The sequence below is a fragment of the Strix aluco genome, chromosome 5 (genome assembly GCF_031877795.1).
Source record: "Strix aluco isolate bStrAlu1 chromosome 5, bStrAlu1.hap1, whole genome shotgun sequence".
Classification (NCBI taxonomy): Eukaryota; Metazoa; Chordata; class Aves; order Strigiformes; family Strigidae; genus Strix; species Strix aluco.
Window position 1 is genome coordinate 12,115,776 of NC_133935.1, and position 19,076 is coordinate 12,134,851.

At 46.9% G+C, this 19,076-nt stretch overlaps 1 protein-coding gene across 8 annotated transcripts in view; it reads left to right on the forward strand.

Moving 5' to 3' along the window:
- HIPK2 (homeodomain interacting protein kinase 2) overlaps positions 1-19,076 on the forward strand; it is a 144,986-nt gene that overhangs the window by 103,626 nt on the left and 22,284 nt on the right. For 5 of the 8 annotated variants that reach the window (XM_074825961.1, XM_074825969.1, XM_074825968.1 and 2 more), the window contains exons 6-13: positions 77-261; positions 2,636-2,695; positions 4,083-4,245; positions 6,809-7,028; positions 8,624-8,745; positions 13,302-13,444; positions 13,822-14,001; positions 16,614-16,895. In XM_074825961.1, the coding sequence (XP_074682062.1) occupies positions 77-261; positions 2,636-2,695; positions 4,083-4,245; positions 6,809-7,028; positions 8,624-8,745; positions 13,302-13,444; positions 13,822-14,001; positions 16,614-16,895 (1,355 nt within the window). The remainder of the gene's footprint in view (positions 1-76; positions 262-2,635; positions 2,696-4,082; positions 4,246-6,808; positions 7,029-8,623; positions 8,746-13,301; positions 13,445-13,821; positions 14,002-16,613; positions 16,896-19,076) is intronic. The other 3 variants (XM_074825965.1, XM_074825967.1, XM_074825964.1) reach the window with 3 other exon arrangements.

Sequence of the window (19,076 nt, forward strand, 5' to 3'; positions counted from 1 at the left end):
AGGAGTAAACAGTTTGCTGGAGACCTGACCATCTGCTCTGTCTCTTTAGTGCTCACCCTTGTCCTTTCTCCTTTAGGTGAACATGACAACAGATTTGGAAGGAAGTGATATGTTGGTGGAAAAGGCAGACCGACGGGAGTTTATAGATCTGTTAAAGAAGATGTTGACGATAGACGCAGATAAGAGAATAACACCCATTGAAACTCTGAACCACCCTTTTGTCACCATGACGCACTTGCTTGATTTCCCTCACAGCACACAGTACGTGGCTTTCATTTCCCTTGGGTTTTGAATTGAGGGGTTCAGATGAGAGCTGGTTGTGGTAGAGACCAAATGTATCTGAAGGGCATTATTAAGATGCTTAAGTCCTAAGTTTTAATCTTTTTCTGGTTTAATAAAGAGGGTTACCAACTCTTAAGGTTGCAAGAATTGTGTTGTAGGTGCTTGGCATTTAAAACACTGCAGACTGTGCTACATTCATTATGTAAATATTCAATAATTACGTATGTTTGCATTAAAATGCAGAAGAAATTATGCAATTAGTGCTGAAAGTATCAGTGTATCTCAAAGTAATATAGTCTGATTGTTACTGCAGTAATCAACCTTATCTGCAGTGGAGAGCCGACCCTTCCTCCCAGAACCTCCCCATCTTGCAGGGGTCAATTTGGGGCTGTTTGCTTTTTGAGGGAAGAAAGGCTCGTTTACAGGCACAGGCAACAGGACAAAGAGTTGAGTTTTCGGCTTTACTGTTGCCCACCTGTGTAACATCAAACACCACGCTCTGACCTCAGCTGACACATTTGTGGAATGGAGATGGGCTCCACTGCCCGATGGAGATGTGAAGAAGAGTCATGCCTTCAAGACTGGCTCCCCCTTCTCCTCAGGCTACATCATGGAGTGTAGCAGCCTGAAACACAGGAAACCTGTGCCCAACATATTGCTCTTCTCCCCTGGGAAGTTCACGTAGGGCCAGGCTTCTCAGGTGCAAGTGAAGGCAGACACATAGTAGGAATTTTCCAAAGCCTTCAGGACACCTAGCTTTGACCATCCTGCTTTACAGGATCGGACTTTGCAGTTCAAGGTGCTTTTGCATGCTGTCCCTTCACCTCGTCAGGAGAGCAGAGTTACCTGTGCAGCACTGTACTGACCATGCAGCACTGGGTGCCATGTGCATGGGTGTTTAAAGGCTGTGAGGGGCTCAGATATGAAAATAAAGGGGACTGCTTAAAAAGTCATAGAGTATGTTTGTGTGGGTGCTGCAGAGCAGCAGGTTACTGTGTCACCTCTCCTGCCCATGTGTGCTCTTACCTGCGGTATTTCAAGTTCATTTAAGGTAGTTTTCCCTCTGTAAAGGAGCTGTAGCTGCCTTTTTGTTACATTTTTCACAAGATAGGAGCAGCTGCTTACCAGAAGGTAGTGGGTGCACGATCTGTGTAGACCCACACTTACCCTGCACAGACATCTTTGAACATTGTTATCTATAAGTAAATAGAAACTGATAAATGAAAACAAGATGGGAGATTGTTGTGCTAAACAGAGAGAAAGCAAGTTTCGTATAAAAATGTTCATAAATAAAAAAAGACAGTATTTTCTAACAGTGTTAGCATCATAAACTAAAATCTTTCCATTTGCAGCAGTCCTTTTTACTGTGCAACAACCAATTGTGTAAAATAGGAGAGATTTGTGGCATAATGCATCGCCATCAGAAATCTTTCTGCTAACGCAACAGACGATAATTGCATCTTCATTTTTTGAAATGCTCACTTGTGGCTGCTCAGGCAAAGCCCCAGAAAGGTTGCAAATATCACTGGGGCCAGTAGCAGTGAGAATTTTACCCAAATAAACAATTCAGCACCAGGTCTCTGAATACTAAATGCTGTGCCAGCCGGGTGCGTAACCCCGCGCAGCCCCTCCGTGTTGGAAGCAGTGATTGGTAAAGAGAGCAATAAGCTGTAACCAGCGTGGCAAGTTGATGGAAATTTTGTCTGTGATTGCCTGTGGTTTTGAGAATAGAAACTTCAAAGCCTCGAGAGATGCAGGGAGTTGTAATCTCTCTTGAAAGTAAATCAGGCAGCAGAGAAAGTGAGAATATATGGAAGCTGGAGCTTCTGGAAGGAATCTCTGCTGTGGCATGCTTCAGAGAGGCTGCAAGTTTGAGCAGCCCAGGAGGGGCTGTTCTGCTTACTTTCAAACAAACAGCAAAGTGAGTTTAGCTCACCACTTCACATATTTAACTGCCTGGCTCATAAATTGTTGGGTACTCCTCAGTCTTTCTGTCTGTTTTGCTCTGTCCCTGCCTTTTTTTTTCCCCCCCTTTTTGAAAAGTAAAGACAGAGAGCACAGTATTACATTAGTAGAGATTATACCTTGTTATATAAAACCATTTGGTAACACACACAGTTTATCATGTACAGAATTTATACTCTTTCCAGTGCCTTCTACTTTTTGGAGTGAGAATTATGTTCATACTTGACTGGAAAAATGCAATCCAATAGTCCGATAAATATAGAATATTTATTTAATAAGTGTTTGATTTTTCTGAATGTTCTGCAACTTAGAGGTATTTGATAGTTCTTTAACTGAATGCACATAATGCGCAGCTATGCACAGTGTCCTGAGCCTGTCTTATCTGCAGGTCTTTATGCCACAGACCCCGTTATCAAGATATTCCCTGTAAGAGAAGAAAGATGACCATGTGAGTAAGAGACAAGACAGGGATAAAAAGATCTAGGTCGTCTTCCTGACCAACCCTAGGGATCGTATTGAGCTTGTTCCTTTTGAAGGGACATTTGTTTCTTAAAAATTATGTGAGGATGTGTTTACCTCCCCTACCTGTAACAGCTTAGATCATTGCAAAAGAAATTATGCATACAGCTGATTTTTTTATAGCTACAGATGATTTTCACTCTTTGGATTTTCTATTTTTCTGGGTTGGGATAATGGAAATAAAATAAATGCCTTTATACCTTTTTGGGTTGTGTTTCAGACTCTGAAACACACGTTTGTAAAAACAATTATTATGGAAGAATTGTGAAAAACTGTGTTGGGTTTTAGACCTTGGAAAAATGAGATTTTATTAAAAATACAGTTTTGTGCAAGATCACTATGTTATCTCTTAAACCTCTGTAAGCTTTGGTATCCCAATTATAAAAATGAAATACCAGCAGTTTCATGTACCAGACACCTAGAGTGTAGCTGGCAATGCGGAGAGTATTTCATCTCATTTGCTGGGGATACAAAATACGATACTTCTCAAAATTTCCATTGCTATATCAATAACATTTAAAGGAAAGTCTCTGTAGAGGAAGAAGCTGTAATCTTTTCCCCCAGAGATCCAGTTCTTAGTCTGAGATGATAACCTCAGAACCTGAGTCCCTCAGGACATTGATGAATCTGATTTGGTGTAACCTTTTGCAATATGAATTGTCCCATTGACTGGAAGAGGACAGCTCATACGCTTTAACATAAGCATCTGTGGAAGTGTTTAGCCAGACAGGGGCAATGTTTTAACCACTTGGCTGGACTCAACTCTCAGTGAACTACTTTTTAAAAGGAACAAGTAAGATTTTTCAGGAATCTCAGTGACCAAGAACAGTAAAATTCTTCCTTGCAATAGACTTGTAAAACTACCTTCAGACTTACACTGAGGCAGAAAGCATGAGTTGTCTTTTCCTGTCAGGCTCAATTGTCAGAAGAAAACCAGTATCTATCTTTCTTGCTTGCTCGCAGTCTCTTTCAGTCTTTTAAAATAGCCACTTTGTATTTCTTGCCCTGCCACCTAAAGAGCAACCAATCTGCTTGCTTTTTGTGACTTACATTGCAGTGCTTAGACCCATGAGGGCACCCAGGAGTCCCAGAGCAGCTGCTCTCATCTTGACACCCATTTGGCCCTCTTCAGTACAGGGTTAATCTGACTCTCACTGGTTAAGAGACCTGCATAAAATAGCAAAGGGCTCTAAGAGCCTAGAAAGTGCCAAGTCTGCCGTGGAGACCTAATGCAGGGCCACTGTGATGAACTGTTACCTGTGTTGGTCAGCTGATTGATTTTCTGTCTCTTCCTTGTCCCCCCTTTCCTTACACAGCGTCAAGTCCTGCTTCCAGAACATGGAGATTTGCAAGCGGCGAGTGAATATGTATGACACAGTGAACCAGAGCAAGACACCATTCATCACCCATGTAGCCCCAAGTACATCGACCAACTTGACCATGACTTTTAACAACCAGCTGAACACAGTCCACAACCAGGTAAGGCCATCGATCAGAAGCAGCCAATGCTTGAAACATTTATGTCAGTAGGATCTAGAAGATGAAAAGCAAAGTAGCATCCCATTTAACATGCCTGCAAAAAGATGGTCCTTTTTACTCTCCTTCCTCCACCATTCCTCATTCTCTTTTCTTCAGGCAAGCGGTAATCTTGTGACATTCTGTGTGACAGTGAAATGTTGTCCTCGTTGTTGGGGGTGATAAATCCTGCTTACTTGAGAAGTTGCTATGGGGAAAAGCTCATTAGTCCCTTAATGCAGCAAGCAGGCCTGCACTCCCTGGGTCAGGCAGAAGTATTTGTGATCTTACAGCCCTTCTTCAAATTGGCATTGAAGTAAAAGGAATTTAAACCCTTTGTAACAGACACAGCACTGTAACCGATCAACAGGAAAAAAGAGTTTAGTGGTAATGTTTATTCTTATCCCTCACTGGCTTTACTCCAGGTGCCACAGTTGACCTGGGGACCCTGTGCACAAACTGCCACTCCAAACACAGTGCAGTCTACATTGGTGGGCTCTGGCTTTGTAATCATGCTTTGGACTCTTGTATTAGTTTTACATGCCCCAGTGTTGGGGGATGCTGGGTTGACAAATTTTATGTGACTAGCAGGCTAAGTTGTTCGCTGCAGTACTGTATTACAGCAGCAAAAGGAAACTCTCCAGGGACAGCACTCTGGGAGACTGAAGCTCAAGAAGTAGCTACTGTCTTTTAAGCCTTTTGGGAACAGGCTGCTCAAGATTCACTCTAGAGATTGCAGGTGGCATTGCGGAAATGGTGCTTGGAAAGCAAGAGAGCCCGTGTAGATGTACAGGGTGTTCGCTGAGAAAACCAGACTTCATGACTCAGTTCTCGATACATGTGATCACAGAAGGTCTTTTGGAACAATTCATTAAGCAGATGCAGACAGAGATGGGTTATGGCTTGGTGTGATAGGGTATTAGTTACAAACACTGGTTCCCTTTCTTGGCTGTTTCTGAGATGCTGACTAAAGAAATGCATGCTACATGCTCCCCTAGGCCCCAGCTGCAGAGCAGAGACACCATTTGTACCACAATTGCTAATAGGAAATGCAGACTTGCTTTCGTTTCCTCACAACTCACTTGATGTTGAGATCAGTTGTTGGCTGGGCTGATCCGTGGTAATCTCTGAATTCTCATAAGGGGTGTGTGTTGTGAGCAGAACCAGTATCTCCAGTGTTCCTAGAAGAAGTGGTAGAAACATTTCCAGGAAGGGTGTTTTAATCTGAACAAGCTCTAAGCCTTTCACCATTCTCTTCAACATACCACTCATCTTGGCTCTCTGGTGCTCCCTGTGTCTGCAAAATGTCTGGGGATTGCCTCCTCCCAGTTATGACTCCTGAGATTAGGAGTGTGGGAGCTGTCGTGGTTGCTGCTCGGTGTGTTGCACAGGGGAACGGATTGCACTCCTCTGCCTCTGCACAGAGAGGGGAGGAGGAAGAAGAAATGTTCCTCTATCACATCCCTCGTGGCTGCAGTTGTGGCAGTGCAGCATAGGTACCATTTCCAAGCCCAGTGGCAACCAGGGCAGCACGAAATGCTTGCCTGCTCCCTCCTGCAGACTTGATCAAAGCCTCATCCTGGGTTCATATGTTCACCATGAGAAAGTGTTGTCTGACCTATCTCCAGCTGGTGCGTTTGGATGGAGGGGAAAGGTGGGCTTTGGTCTGGTAGAACTTAGCTGCCTAGATGTGAATGCTAAGGATGTATTTTTATACAGCAGTGTCAGAGCTGTTTAGGGGTTGTTTGTCTGCAACTGTTACAGACTCAGTCCAAATTAAAAACGAGTCACCCTCAGATTTCTAGATGTTTTGCAGAACACTGCGCTGATTTTTGTGGCTTTGCAACATCCCCTGCTGGAGTTTCTGCTCTGAGAGATTTTAAAGTTAAGCCACGTGAAGTTTGGACTTTGAAAGTATTATTATTACCTCCTGTTATGCATTCTGATTCCTTTGAATTCAAAACATAATTCAAGGGCCATGTGCCATCTTAGATACAAGGTAGAGGAAAGGCTGGAATGAGTCTCCCCTTTCAGGATGAGGCTGCGCAGAGTATGGCTGTGCTGAGTTTCTTTTGCTTAAGAAATACGAGCTGCTTCTAGAGCTATGTGCATGATGAGAACACAATGTGATTTGGGGGTAGTAGCATTTTCTGAACCCATCTTCATCATGCTGCAAACCAGAACCAAGTGGGCAATAAATGGCCCTACAGTTCCGCTTTGGAGAATATGCTATGTTTCCGAGCAGTACACAGCAGCGCCGCATGGCCACAGGTCGCACGGCGTGGTACAGCTGCAGTTATTCAGGCAGATCGTGCTCCTTTCCCCATCGCTGCCCTTGCCTCTGTGCTCCTCGGTGTCCTGTTCTGCCCCTTGTTTGGTTTCAGTTTGCTGTTTTGTTGGTTTTTTTTTTTAAACTTTATCTTACACTATTTTACTTTTTTATTTTATTTTTGGATTTTGCTTCTTCCAACGTACCCATCTCCCTCATTTTTTGTTTGTTTTTGTTTAATTCCCGTCATTCCTTTAGACCACCAACCTGGCTCCCACCTCCTCCAGTGCCACTATTTCCTTAGCCAACCCCGAGGTCTCCATACTAAATTACCAATCTGCACTCTACCAGCCCTCAGCGGCGTCCATGGCTGCGGTGGCCCAGCGGAGCATGCCCCTGCAGACAGGAACAGCGCAGATCTGCGCCCGGCCTGACCCCTTCCAGCAAGCTCTCATCGTCTGCCCACCAGGCTTCCAAGGTAAGTAACAGCCTCGCCAGGTCTTGGCCAGTCGCTCTTCCCTCCCCACTGCTGTTTGATCATCTCGCTCTTGTTGGAAACAAGCTTCCTTAGTGCAGATCCTATGGTAGAAAAGTTGCTGGCCTAGTAAATCAGAGGAGTGAGGTTGTTACGGATGGAAATGTTTGCAACAGCGGAGGATCTTACAGGCACCTCCAACATCATGAGTTGGAGGTGGCTGGTCTAAAACAACAGGGCAGGCACTGAGAAGGGGCTGGGAGAGAATATGTGGTATTTGTCATCCTTTGCCCTGAACAGAGTTTCAGGCTTTTCTGCCTCACTTTGGTAAACTTGAAAACTTTGTCCCACAACAATGATAAATCAGTACATAAATAATGGGTTTGTCACTTCTCAGTGGATTCAGTTGTTAAAAGGGGAACTCGGAGGTTAACGCAGAAGGGAGTGTGGTGCTGGTGGAGCTGAGGGTTTGCCCCCATGACAGATGCTCCCGACCATTTATCAGTACAGTTCCTTCAGCTCGAGCCCTGCTGCAAGCTGCTCTGCCCGCATGTACTAGTGGCAGGTACCATTGTCAGACAAGTCGGGTGATGATCAGATTTAGCCACTTGTCCTTCTCTTGACGGTACACGCTGTAGCAATTTGGCGAAACTAGCCAGGTATCTGTAGGAAGAGGTCTAAATAGACCTTGATTCAGCTGGTGCAACTTCTGCTCTTCATTTCTACAAGCCTGTCTGTGCAGCAGTCTCTAGGCACTTGTTAAATGTTCTGCAAGATTATCAAAGCTCTTTTGAACTAGGAGAGTTTAGCTAGACCTCTTCTACATAGTTAAAATGCATCTCAAGGGTTTGACTTCAGAAATGGATTGCTAGAATATGTAAGCTAACATCTTCCACTTGCTGTCTTGAGAAAGCTCTAAAGCAGAGGAAGTAGCACAGGCAGTGCCACGCACTGAGGTGGTGGAGAGGGAAGCTTCCTCCAGCTCAGTTATGCTAGTACGTGGTTGAGTCAGCGGTGACTGGAGTTTGGGGTGTGCTAGATTGCCTGGTCAGATCAGAGCCTTTTAAATATGAGTCCTGAGAAGCTGTGCAAGAGAAAATCAGCTCTCCTTGTCAAGGCTGAGGGAATACGGGGTTCTGGATTCCCGCTGCACTGTTCCACTTTGGTCTAAAGAGAGCATTCGACATAGCAATGGGTTTTGGCTGGCAAGGACCATTTTCTGTTGTCCAACCAGAGAATATGGGGTAAGAGAAGCCATTCCCTCCCCTCTCTTCCTTTTCTTCCTGTACACATTGTATTGAGATGTTTCCCACATGTTTGAGGTACCCTCAAAATATGAACTCAGTTAATCCCTTAATGTTTTTGTAAATGTCTTTTCTGCACCCTTTATACATGTATCATGTTTATGAATATTTGACGGACATCTTTGGGCTGGGGTAGAATATGTGGAACCCTGAGAGCCCAGTTTTTTGGAGGGACTGAACACTGCAATTTAAGTGGACATCAGCGAGTGCCTTTAGAGACCTCTGAAAACCAGACCCCCATTCCTAGCAGTGCTGTTGATGGCTAATGCTGTACCTTCTGTGCTGGTGGAACAGGGTTACAAGCCTCCCCTTCGAAGCACGCTGGGTATTCAGTTCGGATGGAGAACGCCGTTCCCATTGTCACTCAGGCTCCTGGGGCTCAGCCTCTTCAGATCCAGCCAGGACTCCTCGCACAGGTAAGGAGCTCTGAAGACACTGAGCTTGGCAGGTATTTTTTGTGTTGTTTAGCTCTCAGAGGCTGAGGAGAGTAACTTTCTCTGACGGCCTTCTGTAGTGCAATTTGGAGACTTGGACAGGCATGTAAGGGTCTCCAGCTTTCTCCAAAATGTTCAGACTTCCCTCAGTTCATTGTTCAGCCCAAAGGCTATGTCAGAGTTGCAGAAGTCTCTAGAAAGACCTTTCCTTCTGCTTCTCCACTGGAATCAGTGGGAAGCCTCAGGGGAAGCTGTGTCAGGCCTCTGCTGAGGAGGAACTGGTAATAACCTTCCTGCATCGTCCTGAACTCGCAGTCTCAGTGGTGGTTTGTGGCCAGGAGTTGCGCTGGTGAATTCATGCTGCAGATAAATATCTTTCATGCTTTAATTTTGCACCCTTCTCTTTTATGAGCTGCCTCTCTGCTCTTAAGTTATGAGAGAGATGTAGGGGGCAGAGGCAAGGGCCCCACAGCCACAGAGCTCTCCTTATCAGCAGCACTTGTTGCCACAATTGTCTGAAATGTGCTCACAGGAAAATCATGGTTCCTCCCAGGAAAAAACCCAGGCGGGAATGGGTACCACTGATCACATGCACATCCTCAAGGGGAATGCCAGCTCCTCGAGAAGGAGGAGCAGTTCATTCCTCCCTGTGCTTGCTTCAGTGAATCTGCCCCTACTGGTTTTCAGCTGGTGCCATGGCACCTCTGCCAATATCAGGCATGTTTCTGGCAGAAAAAAAAAATAAACCACCTAGTATACATAGTATGAAATTGTGCAACCTGGAAAAGACAACCTACAAGTCAAAAATGCATGCCTCTGGCTCAGGATCGGTTGATCTGCCATGCCTTCATTAATGCCAGTGCGGTCATACGCAGTCAGGTACCAGCAGATTTCAGGGTTTATGCCTGTGTGTTGCATTGCTGCGGTAAGACTGTTGGTGCAATTGCCTTTTTTTGTCAGCTACCAGTCACGCTTATCTGGTGAAGGCAGATCGAAACACAACTTGCAGCCTGCATGATTTTCATTAATAACGTGCCAGGCCCCTTCCCAATAGCAGAGTCTTTGTTAGAGGGCTGTCTGAAACCTCCAACCTACCTCTGTTGCAGCCTGTCATAACAATCTGTGTGGGCCACCTCTCTTGTTTGGTAGGAAAGGAGAGCCTAAGAGGCAGGGGAAACAAAAACAGTGGCAAAGCAAGAAGCAATCTCTGCAGGCATGGTTGTGGGCACCTCTTGCTTGTGCAAAACGTCAGGCAAGGCAGTGGGTGAAGGAGGTGACAGAGCTTTGCACGCCCTGCTGTTCTGCCAGGCCTCCTGAGGTGTGCTGTTACATGGGGCTTGAAGGGATGAGAGTCAGGTCTGAAGCATCCTAAAGGCAGCAGGATCCATAAAGATCTCAGGACCTCTAGCTCCTTTTTTCTTCTTAAGGTGCTCTTGTTGGGGTCACCAGTCAGTCTGTGCAAGGGAGGGAGTGCTCAGGAGGAGCTTTGCTACCGATTTCTCTGCTTCCCCTCCTACATGAACTCCCATTTCATGGGCTGCTCTGCTCATACTTTCTACTGACGTTTTATTCACCGTCCCTTCCACAAGGGAATTTAAGCTGTTTCTGTGAAACACTCCTCACTTGCATAGATTTTTAATTCTTGATTTAATAAAAGAGAGGCGGTCTGCCTGTTGATACATCTGTCTCACGCAATGAGAAATGCTAGCTGCCGCTCTGATGGCAAGGCGCTCTGATTGATGCCAGTGGCATCTGGTGTCCGCGGGCCTCGCTCGGTTCGGGCTGAGCAGCTGGTCTGATAAACAAATCTGTACCCAATACCAGTTTCCTGAATGGAAAAACACAGCTTCTTTGTAATGCATTGTAGTCACATTTGATCTCTAAGCGGCTGCGTATCTCTCTCAGCCAGAGAGCTATTGCTCTCATGCACAGCTGCCTATCTAATGCTCTTCAGACCAGACCGTGCAATTGCTCCAACTACTAGAGGGACTGTCCCAGGCAAAGAGCTTAGTGCCTCCGGAACCCACTTCTGGCTTTCCACCCGCCTTATTTGTCCCCCCTGATCAGGCATGATGCTGCTCCTTGTGCTCCCAGCACTGTGTTGTGCCATCAAGCTTTCTCCCCTGCCCAGCACGCAGCGCAGGGTGATTGTGGCTGGCAAAGCCTCACTGCATCCCAGCGCAGCTGGCATCCAGTTCTTCCTCTGTGTTTTGTACAAGACCAGCAGTCCTAGAGGAGGAACAGGGGAAGGAGCTCCAGGAGCTGGAGGGACCCAGGGCAGAGACAGTGAGCATCATCTCTGGCAGCTGTGTTTGTGCAGGCTGTGGTGTGGAGCTAGACAGAGTAAGCAGCCTGCAAGATGCTGACCCAGTGGTGAAAGTAACTTACTTGTAACTTCCCTGGGTCTATTTTCACCCTTTCAAGCAAGTGTGGTCCACATACTATACGCATAGAGACCATACTATATGCATAGACACTGATCCTGTCTTTACTAATAGCTCTCTACAGCTTCAGATCTCAAAAGAGACAAAGCTGTACGGTTTCCTGGCAGGCTTCCATGATATGACCCAGAACTGTCCCCTGTCCATGAATAACAGCCTGAATTCTTGATTTTTCTCTCCTTTTAACTCCTTCTCAACAACACTTCTTCCCAAGGAAGTCCTGCCAGCAGCTTTCCGAACAAACACACTTATTCCATTAGTTGTTTTTGCTCTACATCCAAAGCAGGAGCTCTGTCGCACCGGGCGACCCACCAGCTCCGGAGCAGAGGGGCCAGCGTGGCTCTCCACCACAGCAGCATGATTTTACAGTAATGCAATAACTGAGAACAGGCTGTGGCTGCCGGCACAAGCCTGCCATGTGTAAGCACAGCACACTGTGCTGGTGGATCAGCCTAGACAAGTCTTATCTGCAGATTAAATGATTCAGTGGTCCTTACCTAATGAGTGAGGAATTTGTGCCTGGACCCTGACACTGCATCTAAATTTATGCACTGCAGTTGGGAGAGGAGCTTAGATTTGTTCAGCTCTCTTCCTGAAAAGGGAGGAAGCAGTTTTCTCTGCAAGTAAATCCAGGTAGTCCCCTGGGACTGACTGCAACTGTAGTTTAGTCTCCTCTTTTAAATCAAAGCTGGGAAGAAAAGAAAGGAAAAAAAAGCTTTTCCCTCCCTGATCTTTCTGTGTCTTTGCCTTCTCTTCCTACTTGCTCCGAGCAGCACCAGTCTGTAGTTGTGACTCCTTAGATGAAGAGCTCTCAGGAGCCTTGTGACTGTCCATCCTTTGCAGATGTTGCTGAGAGGTCTTGCCGTAGCAGCCTTTTCACCTAGCTCAGCAACATGGAAAATTACAAGACAGTCCAACTTTGGAGCAGAACTGGGAAAAGTGGGGGGTTTTTGGGGCATGGGGGGGTGGTTTTTTTTTTTTTTACTGGGGAATAGGAGGGGATCATGGAGGCAGTTAGCAGGATTCTTGTGAAGATGGAGATGGAAACAAATGCATGCCTGAAAAAAGCCTCCCCTCTAAAATTTAGCCTCCTTAGAGCTGTGAGATAACACAACACAGGTCCAGTATAGTAGTGCCACTTGGGACTAAGGAGGGCTGTTCCCCAGCCCAGGCAGTGAGAAGCTGCTGGAGCTGCCTTCAGGCAGTACATAGAAAAGAAAGTTCCCCAAGTCAGAAAACAAGTAATCTGACTCGTGTGTGGAGTCACCAGAGCAGGACGACCTGAGTCATGCCTGTGGTAGTGCAGCTGGAGGGATGGCTGCATAGCAGAGCGATGGCTCAACTCACAGGGCAGAGATTTCCATCCCTGCAAGGGGGGCACCCGCTCAGAAAAAGCTGGAGAGCACATGGAGACGACAGACACGCGATGTGTAGCCACGCATGGCTCCGCTTCGCGTTGGCCGGGGGGCTCCTGGTGAGCTGGAGGCAGGTGACTGGGCTCCTTGGCCCATGCAGCAAGATGTGCCTCCTGAGGAGCACTCAGTGACCGATGCGCATTCCCTTTTGGTATCCCCAAATTCACCTTTTTTCCCTCCTCACAAAAGCCTTGCAGCCCCCTGTTCTCTTGTTTGATCCTTGAAAAGTTCATTCTCCTTTTTAGTTCCTTTAAGTTTCTGAAGTCCTTTATGTCCTGTTGCGGTGGGAAGGAAAATTGTCTGTAGGAAGGGGACAGTAATAATGAGACCATAGTGCCCAGCTGATCTGGAGAGTCAAAATTCGAAGGTGCTAAAGGGTTTGATGTTTGGGTTGAAATGCCGACCAGTTTCAATCCCTCCCATTCCCAGTTTATCCTAAAACACAGGTGCTGCTTTGGACGTCAGGGGTGATTTTTCCCCTCCTTTGTGCTCTCTATATTGATAACTTTTACTGCTTTTGCTGTCGTTTCCTAACTGTATTTGTCATCTATGACTAAAAAGTGTTAAGAACTAGATAGTATGACCACGATCGTTATTAGCAGCCCCAGCTGAGCACGAACCACCACTCACGCTCAGTGTATGATGCTTCTTGTTAAGAAATTGTTTTCCCTCTGTCCAACAGCAAGCGTGGCCCAGTGGCACTCAGCAGATCCTGCTCCCTCCTGCCTGGCAGCAGCTGACTGGGGTGGCCACCCACACTTCTGTCCAGCACGCAACCGTCATCCCGGAGTCCATGGCGGGCACCCAACCACTGGCAGACTGGAGGTAAACAGGAGGTGTTTGGAGGCTTCCTGAAGCACCCAACGGTGCTGGAGGAGCTGTGAGAAGAGCCGGGGCAGGAGGGCTGGGCTCTCGCGAGGCTGCAGCGCCAGGGGCAGGAGGGCAGAGCCTGCAGCCTGCGACCCCCCTGTCTGAGAGCTACGGGCAGCTTCTCCATTCCCCGTCCTTGAAATGGAGGACTGTGCCCATGCCGCTCCCTTGAGTCATTTCCCTGTGGGAAACACTCCTTCCTGGGGGGACTGGGAGCCCAATGGGCCCTGGAGGAGGGTGCCTCGGTGAAGGCAGTGGGGGAGCATGTGAAAGAGCCTGCTGAAGAGCCGCCAGTTGCATTTTAAGTGTGTGCCTGTCTCCCCACTTTGCAGAAACACCCACGCCCACGGCAGCCATTATAACCCCATCATGCAGCAGCCCGCGCTGTTAGCTAGCCACGTGACTCTCCCGGCAGCCCAGCCCGTCAACGTGGGTGTTGCTCACGTCATGCGCCAGCCACCCGCCACCGCCACCTCTGCCAGGAAGAGTAAGCAGCACCAGTCAGCACCCCGGTAAGTGTGCACGGCCCCGGTGCTGGCGTTGGTCGTGGCATGGGTGAGGCGGGAGCCCGTTCCCGGTTTGTTCTGAATGCAGCCCTGCCATGTGCGTGTGCTGACAAGGGTGGTATTCACTGACATCTGTGGGGAAAAAGGAAGTTTGTTCCACGGCCCACAAGTGATTAGGTCACGCTTTTTGTGCTGCTTCACCTCGTCTGTACCCAGGTCAGGAGAGCAGAGGGTAAGAGGTAGTCAGGTGCATTTTATACCTGGTGAGCATCATTTTGTGCAGGAGTTAGTGGCTGGAGGGGATGCGGGATGGGAGACTCACACCCAGTTCATACAGCTCATTATGCTGCTGTGATTATTTGAGGCCTTGTAGTCACCGGAATTGAAAACGTAACTATATTCTCAGGTCAGTGTGGCGTAGTGCCCGGTTGCCATACCTTTTCTTCCCACATCATCTCGAGGAAGCACTCCTGAGGTGCAGTGTCTGCATTTCCACAGGGTGGTGCACCTCCAGGGGACTGCATCTTCAGGAACATGTGCCTGATGTGTGCACACAAGATCTGTCCTTTCAAAAGCAATGGGGTGATGACCTATCTTCTGAGCTTTAATGCCATGCAGAGCGGGGGACTGGGGTGGCTGTAGGCCACCTTCAAGCTCTCTAGTGCCTAACACAGGTGGTTGGTCCCTATCTTCAACAGTACACTCCAGCAACAGATACCCGCACTGGCCTTTTTATAATCGTGGCAGCATAAACCAGGGAACATTTTATAAGGACATCTCATACAGGAGCAGTCCTCAGACACCTAAATCTATCAGCTCCCAGTAGGACCATTTGGTTCTGCAAGGAGGAGACTGGGTTTTGGTTCATACTCTGTTATGTGGCACAACTCAAATGATGGGATGATTGCAGCGCCTGTCACAGCCCTGTAATCTTGCCTAGAGGACAAGGCAGTTTAAGATGTATGTGCAGCTGGTCTGGGGAAAGTCCTCTGGGCTGTGAAACTAGCACATTTCTGTTAAAAAAAATAAAACAGAACAGTGCAGGGGAGAGAACCAAAATGGGTCACCATTTGTGCAGTGGCGAAAACAGGAGCTTGTGGTTTTCCTGGGTGACTGGACTGGGTCCAGAGGAGCTCTTGAGTTCACAACCAATTTGACTCCAGTTAAGAGGCCACTATTTAAATCCTTCCCATTTATCTGCTCTCTAGTGTTGCATTTACTTTGGGTGGGCTCCAGCTGTCTTAGTCCATTCGTAACGCAGAGCAGAGGCAGCTACATGCCCTGCAAGCCAGCCAAAGAGAACGGCTGTTGCAACCAGTGTGCCTGTGCAGGGCCTCCCCTCTCCCTTCCCTCTCCAGGGGCAGGGTGGCAGTGTCCAGGAGGAACTGGACACTTTGAGAGCAGTGGGTTTTTACAGCTTAATTGTGACACTTTTGTAGCCACATGAGGAACATGCTCATTTGGAGAGGAGGGTACTCCACACTGCTCATTGGTATTCAAAAAGCACTGCAAATGCTACTGTGCAGCCGTTTGTTATGCAAAAGACCCCGTGTAAGTTGGTATAGTGCGATACGTCCAGAATGACTTCCTTTTGATGGATACCACCTATTCCTTTTGTTAGCTTTTGGGCCAGGCTGAATGTGCAGCCCAGGCCTCACTGTAGAACAAAACCAGAACATTGTTTTTTTCATTTTTGTATCTGCAAATGTTCTGCAATAGGCAGAGAAGATACAAGAAATAGAAGGAAGAAAGAAAATGTGGGAAATGAGTGAAATGGGCTTTAGTCAGTGTGCTTTGGTAAATAATCCCATCTGCAGACCTGTGCTGCACTGTTTGGTGGACAGGTTCTGTGTTCAGATCCCTGATTCAAGTGGGCCCTTTCCATCTGTCAGGCAGGGAAGCTGAAGTAGGAAGACTGGGGAAAAAGCAGGATTTGAGAATGTTTTTCTACTGCATAATAAAAAGATTGTTCTTTCTGATTTATATATGCTGTATCTGCTGCCTCACATGGGAATGGAATGAAACTGAGTATGTGTGCTCCCATCTGTGTGCTGTCATCCATGGGAGTCCACTATCCTAGAGGATGAAGCATTGGGCTGGAAAAGTTCATTGAAAAGATTCTAAAACAGAAAATTAAATTTCAGTTTTCCTGAGAAATGATTGTTGTTTTCCACAACATATCCTAATTTTACCTTTAGCTTTTTCTGGCCAAAAAATACCTGTTCGTGATGCATCCATGCAGGGTACAGGAGAACAGGGTTATCATTTCAGTTCTTCTTCCTTCTGCGACAGCCGTACTGTGCCTGCCTGTGGTTTGTATGTCTGGGCTGTGTGACTAGCCTCTACCTCCCAGCACAAACTCCTGAGAGGCAGCATTTCTCATCTGGAAATTTCTAGGGAAAACAAAATTGAATTTTTCACTAAAAGAAACTACTTTTCAGCCAATTACATAAATAAGTCATGTGAGGCACTCTGACCTTTGAAGAGGTGACTATGTCAATTTTGCAGTTTTCCGAGACTCCTTAAATCGGTGCCACAGAGACCAGGAATCAAGCCATGGCGACGGGCAACTTAAGCAAACTGAGTTTTAACCAACTAACAACCTTTCCCGTTTCCAGAAATGCATCCACCTATGAAGTTTCATCCTCTCAGTCCATCAGCTCTCCTCAGCGCTCAAAACGAGTGAAGGAAAACACACCTCCCCGCTGTGCCATGGTGCACAACAGCCCTGCCTGCAGCACCTCCGTCTCCTGCAGCTGGGGCGATGTGGTCAACAGCACCACGCGGGAGCGGCAGCGGCAGACGATAATCATTCCCGACACCCCTAGCCCTGCTGTGAGTGTCATCACTATCAGCAGCGACACAGATGAAGAGGAGGAGCAGAAGCATGCACCCACCAGGTGAGCAGCGACTCTCTGCTCGTCTCTGTGTGCAGGAGAGAGAGACAGAGGCAGAGATGTGCTGGAGCATCCCAGGAGTTGCTGTGGGGTCCCAGGAGCTACAGCTGGGTGTCTGTACCCAGGTCGTCTTTCATTTGAGAGGAAAGACGAAGGGGAAGCTAAAATACTAGCTGAGGACTCGGCGGACTTAGGTGATGTTCCCTACCGTGCTGTACATTTGCTGTGTGACCTTGGAGAAGTGTAGTAGTCTCTCTCTGCCACAGTCTCTCATCTGTAAGAGGAAGTAATAGCTTTCTCAACCTCGCAGGACTGTTGAAAGGAGACCCTATGGTGATGTCCCTCTTTAAGTCAGAGAGCTGTTTAAAACAAAGATAAAAAGAAAGGATTGGAAGGAAGGAAGCTTAAAATTGCCTTTTCTCTTTCTAAGTGATTCAGGCATCTATAAAGAGCATTAAATGACACCTTCTATATGTGCTAATTTATATAAAAAGGTCCTGAAAAACAGTTAGTGGTTGTGTCCTAAACACTCAATAATGGTAAATACATTGCGAGAGGTTTGCTCAGTTCTGATTGTGTTGCCAAAACATCCCTGAACTATTGTAAATAGTGGCAGAAACTGATTGCTTTTTGGCTGGCTCTACAGAGGAGCATAGATGAGGCTATAAAGACCGTGGTGACTGAGTTTGCTCCTCAGAGAATTACCTCACGCGAGTGAACAGTGCGGCCCAGGACCGCTGCCACTGGTGATCATCTGCTGTGGATGAGAGAGGACCTAATGTTCCAGGACTGTCTTTTCAGCACCTTTCATCACATGCAAGCACTCTAGGTTTCCCATCTGATGCCTGTCACAAGACATCACTCTGCTTTATAAGTTGTTGAGAAGTAGCTTTGTAAACAGCTGAATAATTACACCATCTTTATGTTGGTAACTGAGCTGGGAATTGTTTTAACCTTCTTGCTCCAGTATTGTCGAGAAAGAATTAATATTATTATTTATTTGGAACATGCACCATGGCATTTTTTCCTTTAATCACTGGAGATATCTATCTATATCTCTGCATCTCTACGCTGTGGTGTTAAGTGGAGCACTGCAAATGTGTGCAGAACAGATGAGATGCGTTTGGCCTCAAGGAGCTGAAAATCTGTAAAGAGGAGACATGTGATGCAGGCATCCAGGGCTGCAATTTCAGCCTGCCTCCCGACAGCCACTGCCACTTCCCATTCCCCTTCTCTCTACCAGTGAACTCCACTGGGCAGCAAGAGCTCAGTGACTCTCAAATTCAGGCTTGCTGTGAATGCAGTGGTTATCATGGGGAACTGATCACCGGACAGCATAACTTATTTCACTTCAAAAATAAAAACAACAAACATATTTCCTTTAAAAAAAATAATTGCTACAGTATTCCTTAGTTTGGTAGGGAGAAGAAAGTGTCTCTCCAGAAAGAGTTCAGTGAAGGTCAGCGTGGAAGTCAGGTGGACTATAATTAAGGAGCTCCCACTTCCAGGGCTCTTACGGGAAAGGAAGGGGAAGACGAGGTGCTGAAAAGTAAGGTTGTGAGGTGGGGCAGCATGAAGAGGGCAGGTATTTCAAGGGTCATGGGAGCTATTTGCAAGCATGTTTACCCATGGTGCTGATCCCAGGCTTTGGGAAATTATGTGCAAATACTTATACTTACCATCTGGGTATCGTCTTGGGTCCAGAGCAGGGTGGAGCGAAGATCTGGGATCCTGCGGCCACTTCGGCTAACAGTTGTCTCCTCTGCTTCAACTTTGCTGCCATCTGACCAGTTTCTTCATTCGGCACCTCTCCAGGGAGACAGACAGAACGAAGTTCTGGAAAATGTCTGGAAATCGAGTTGGGAGTTTGGGGTATTTAAATATTTGGGCAAGATCTGCCAAGGGTAGGAAAGTAGTCCCAGGAGCCAGACTTACATAAACAAACTGGCTTTGATATGACTAAAGCATATTCAGGACACGTTCCTGCCTGGGATCATATCCCTGGCTACTTTCTGTATCCATATGGCATATCTATACAGAGTGCCAGGGTGCCAGCATTCCTGGAAGGCCAAAGCTTAAGAGCTAGATTTAATTTCTGAACCATGTAGAGACATTTCGAATGGACACGGGCTGTTCTCGGGCACTTTTTGGAATTCCAGAGTGAGTTAAATTGCCTGTGCAGAT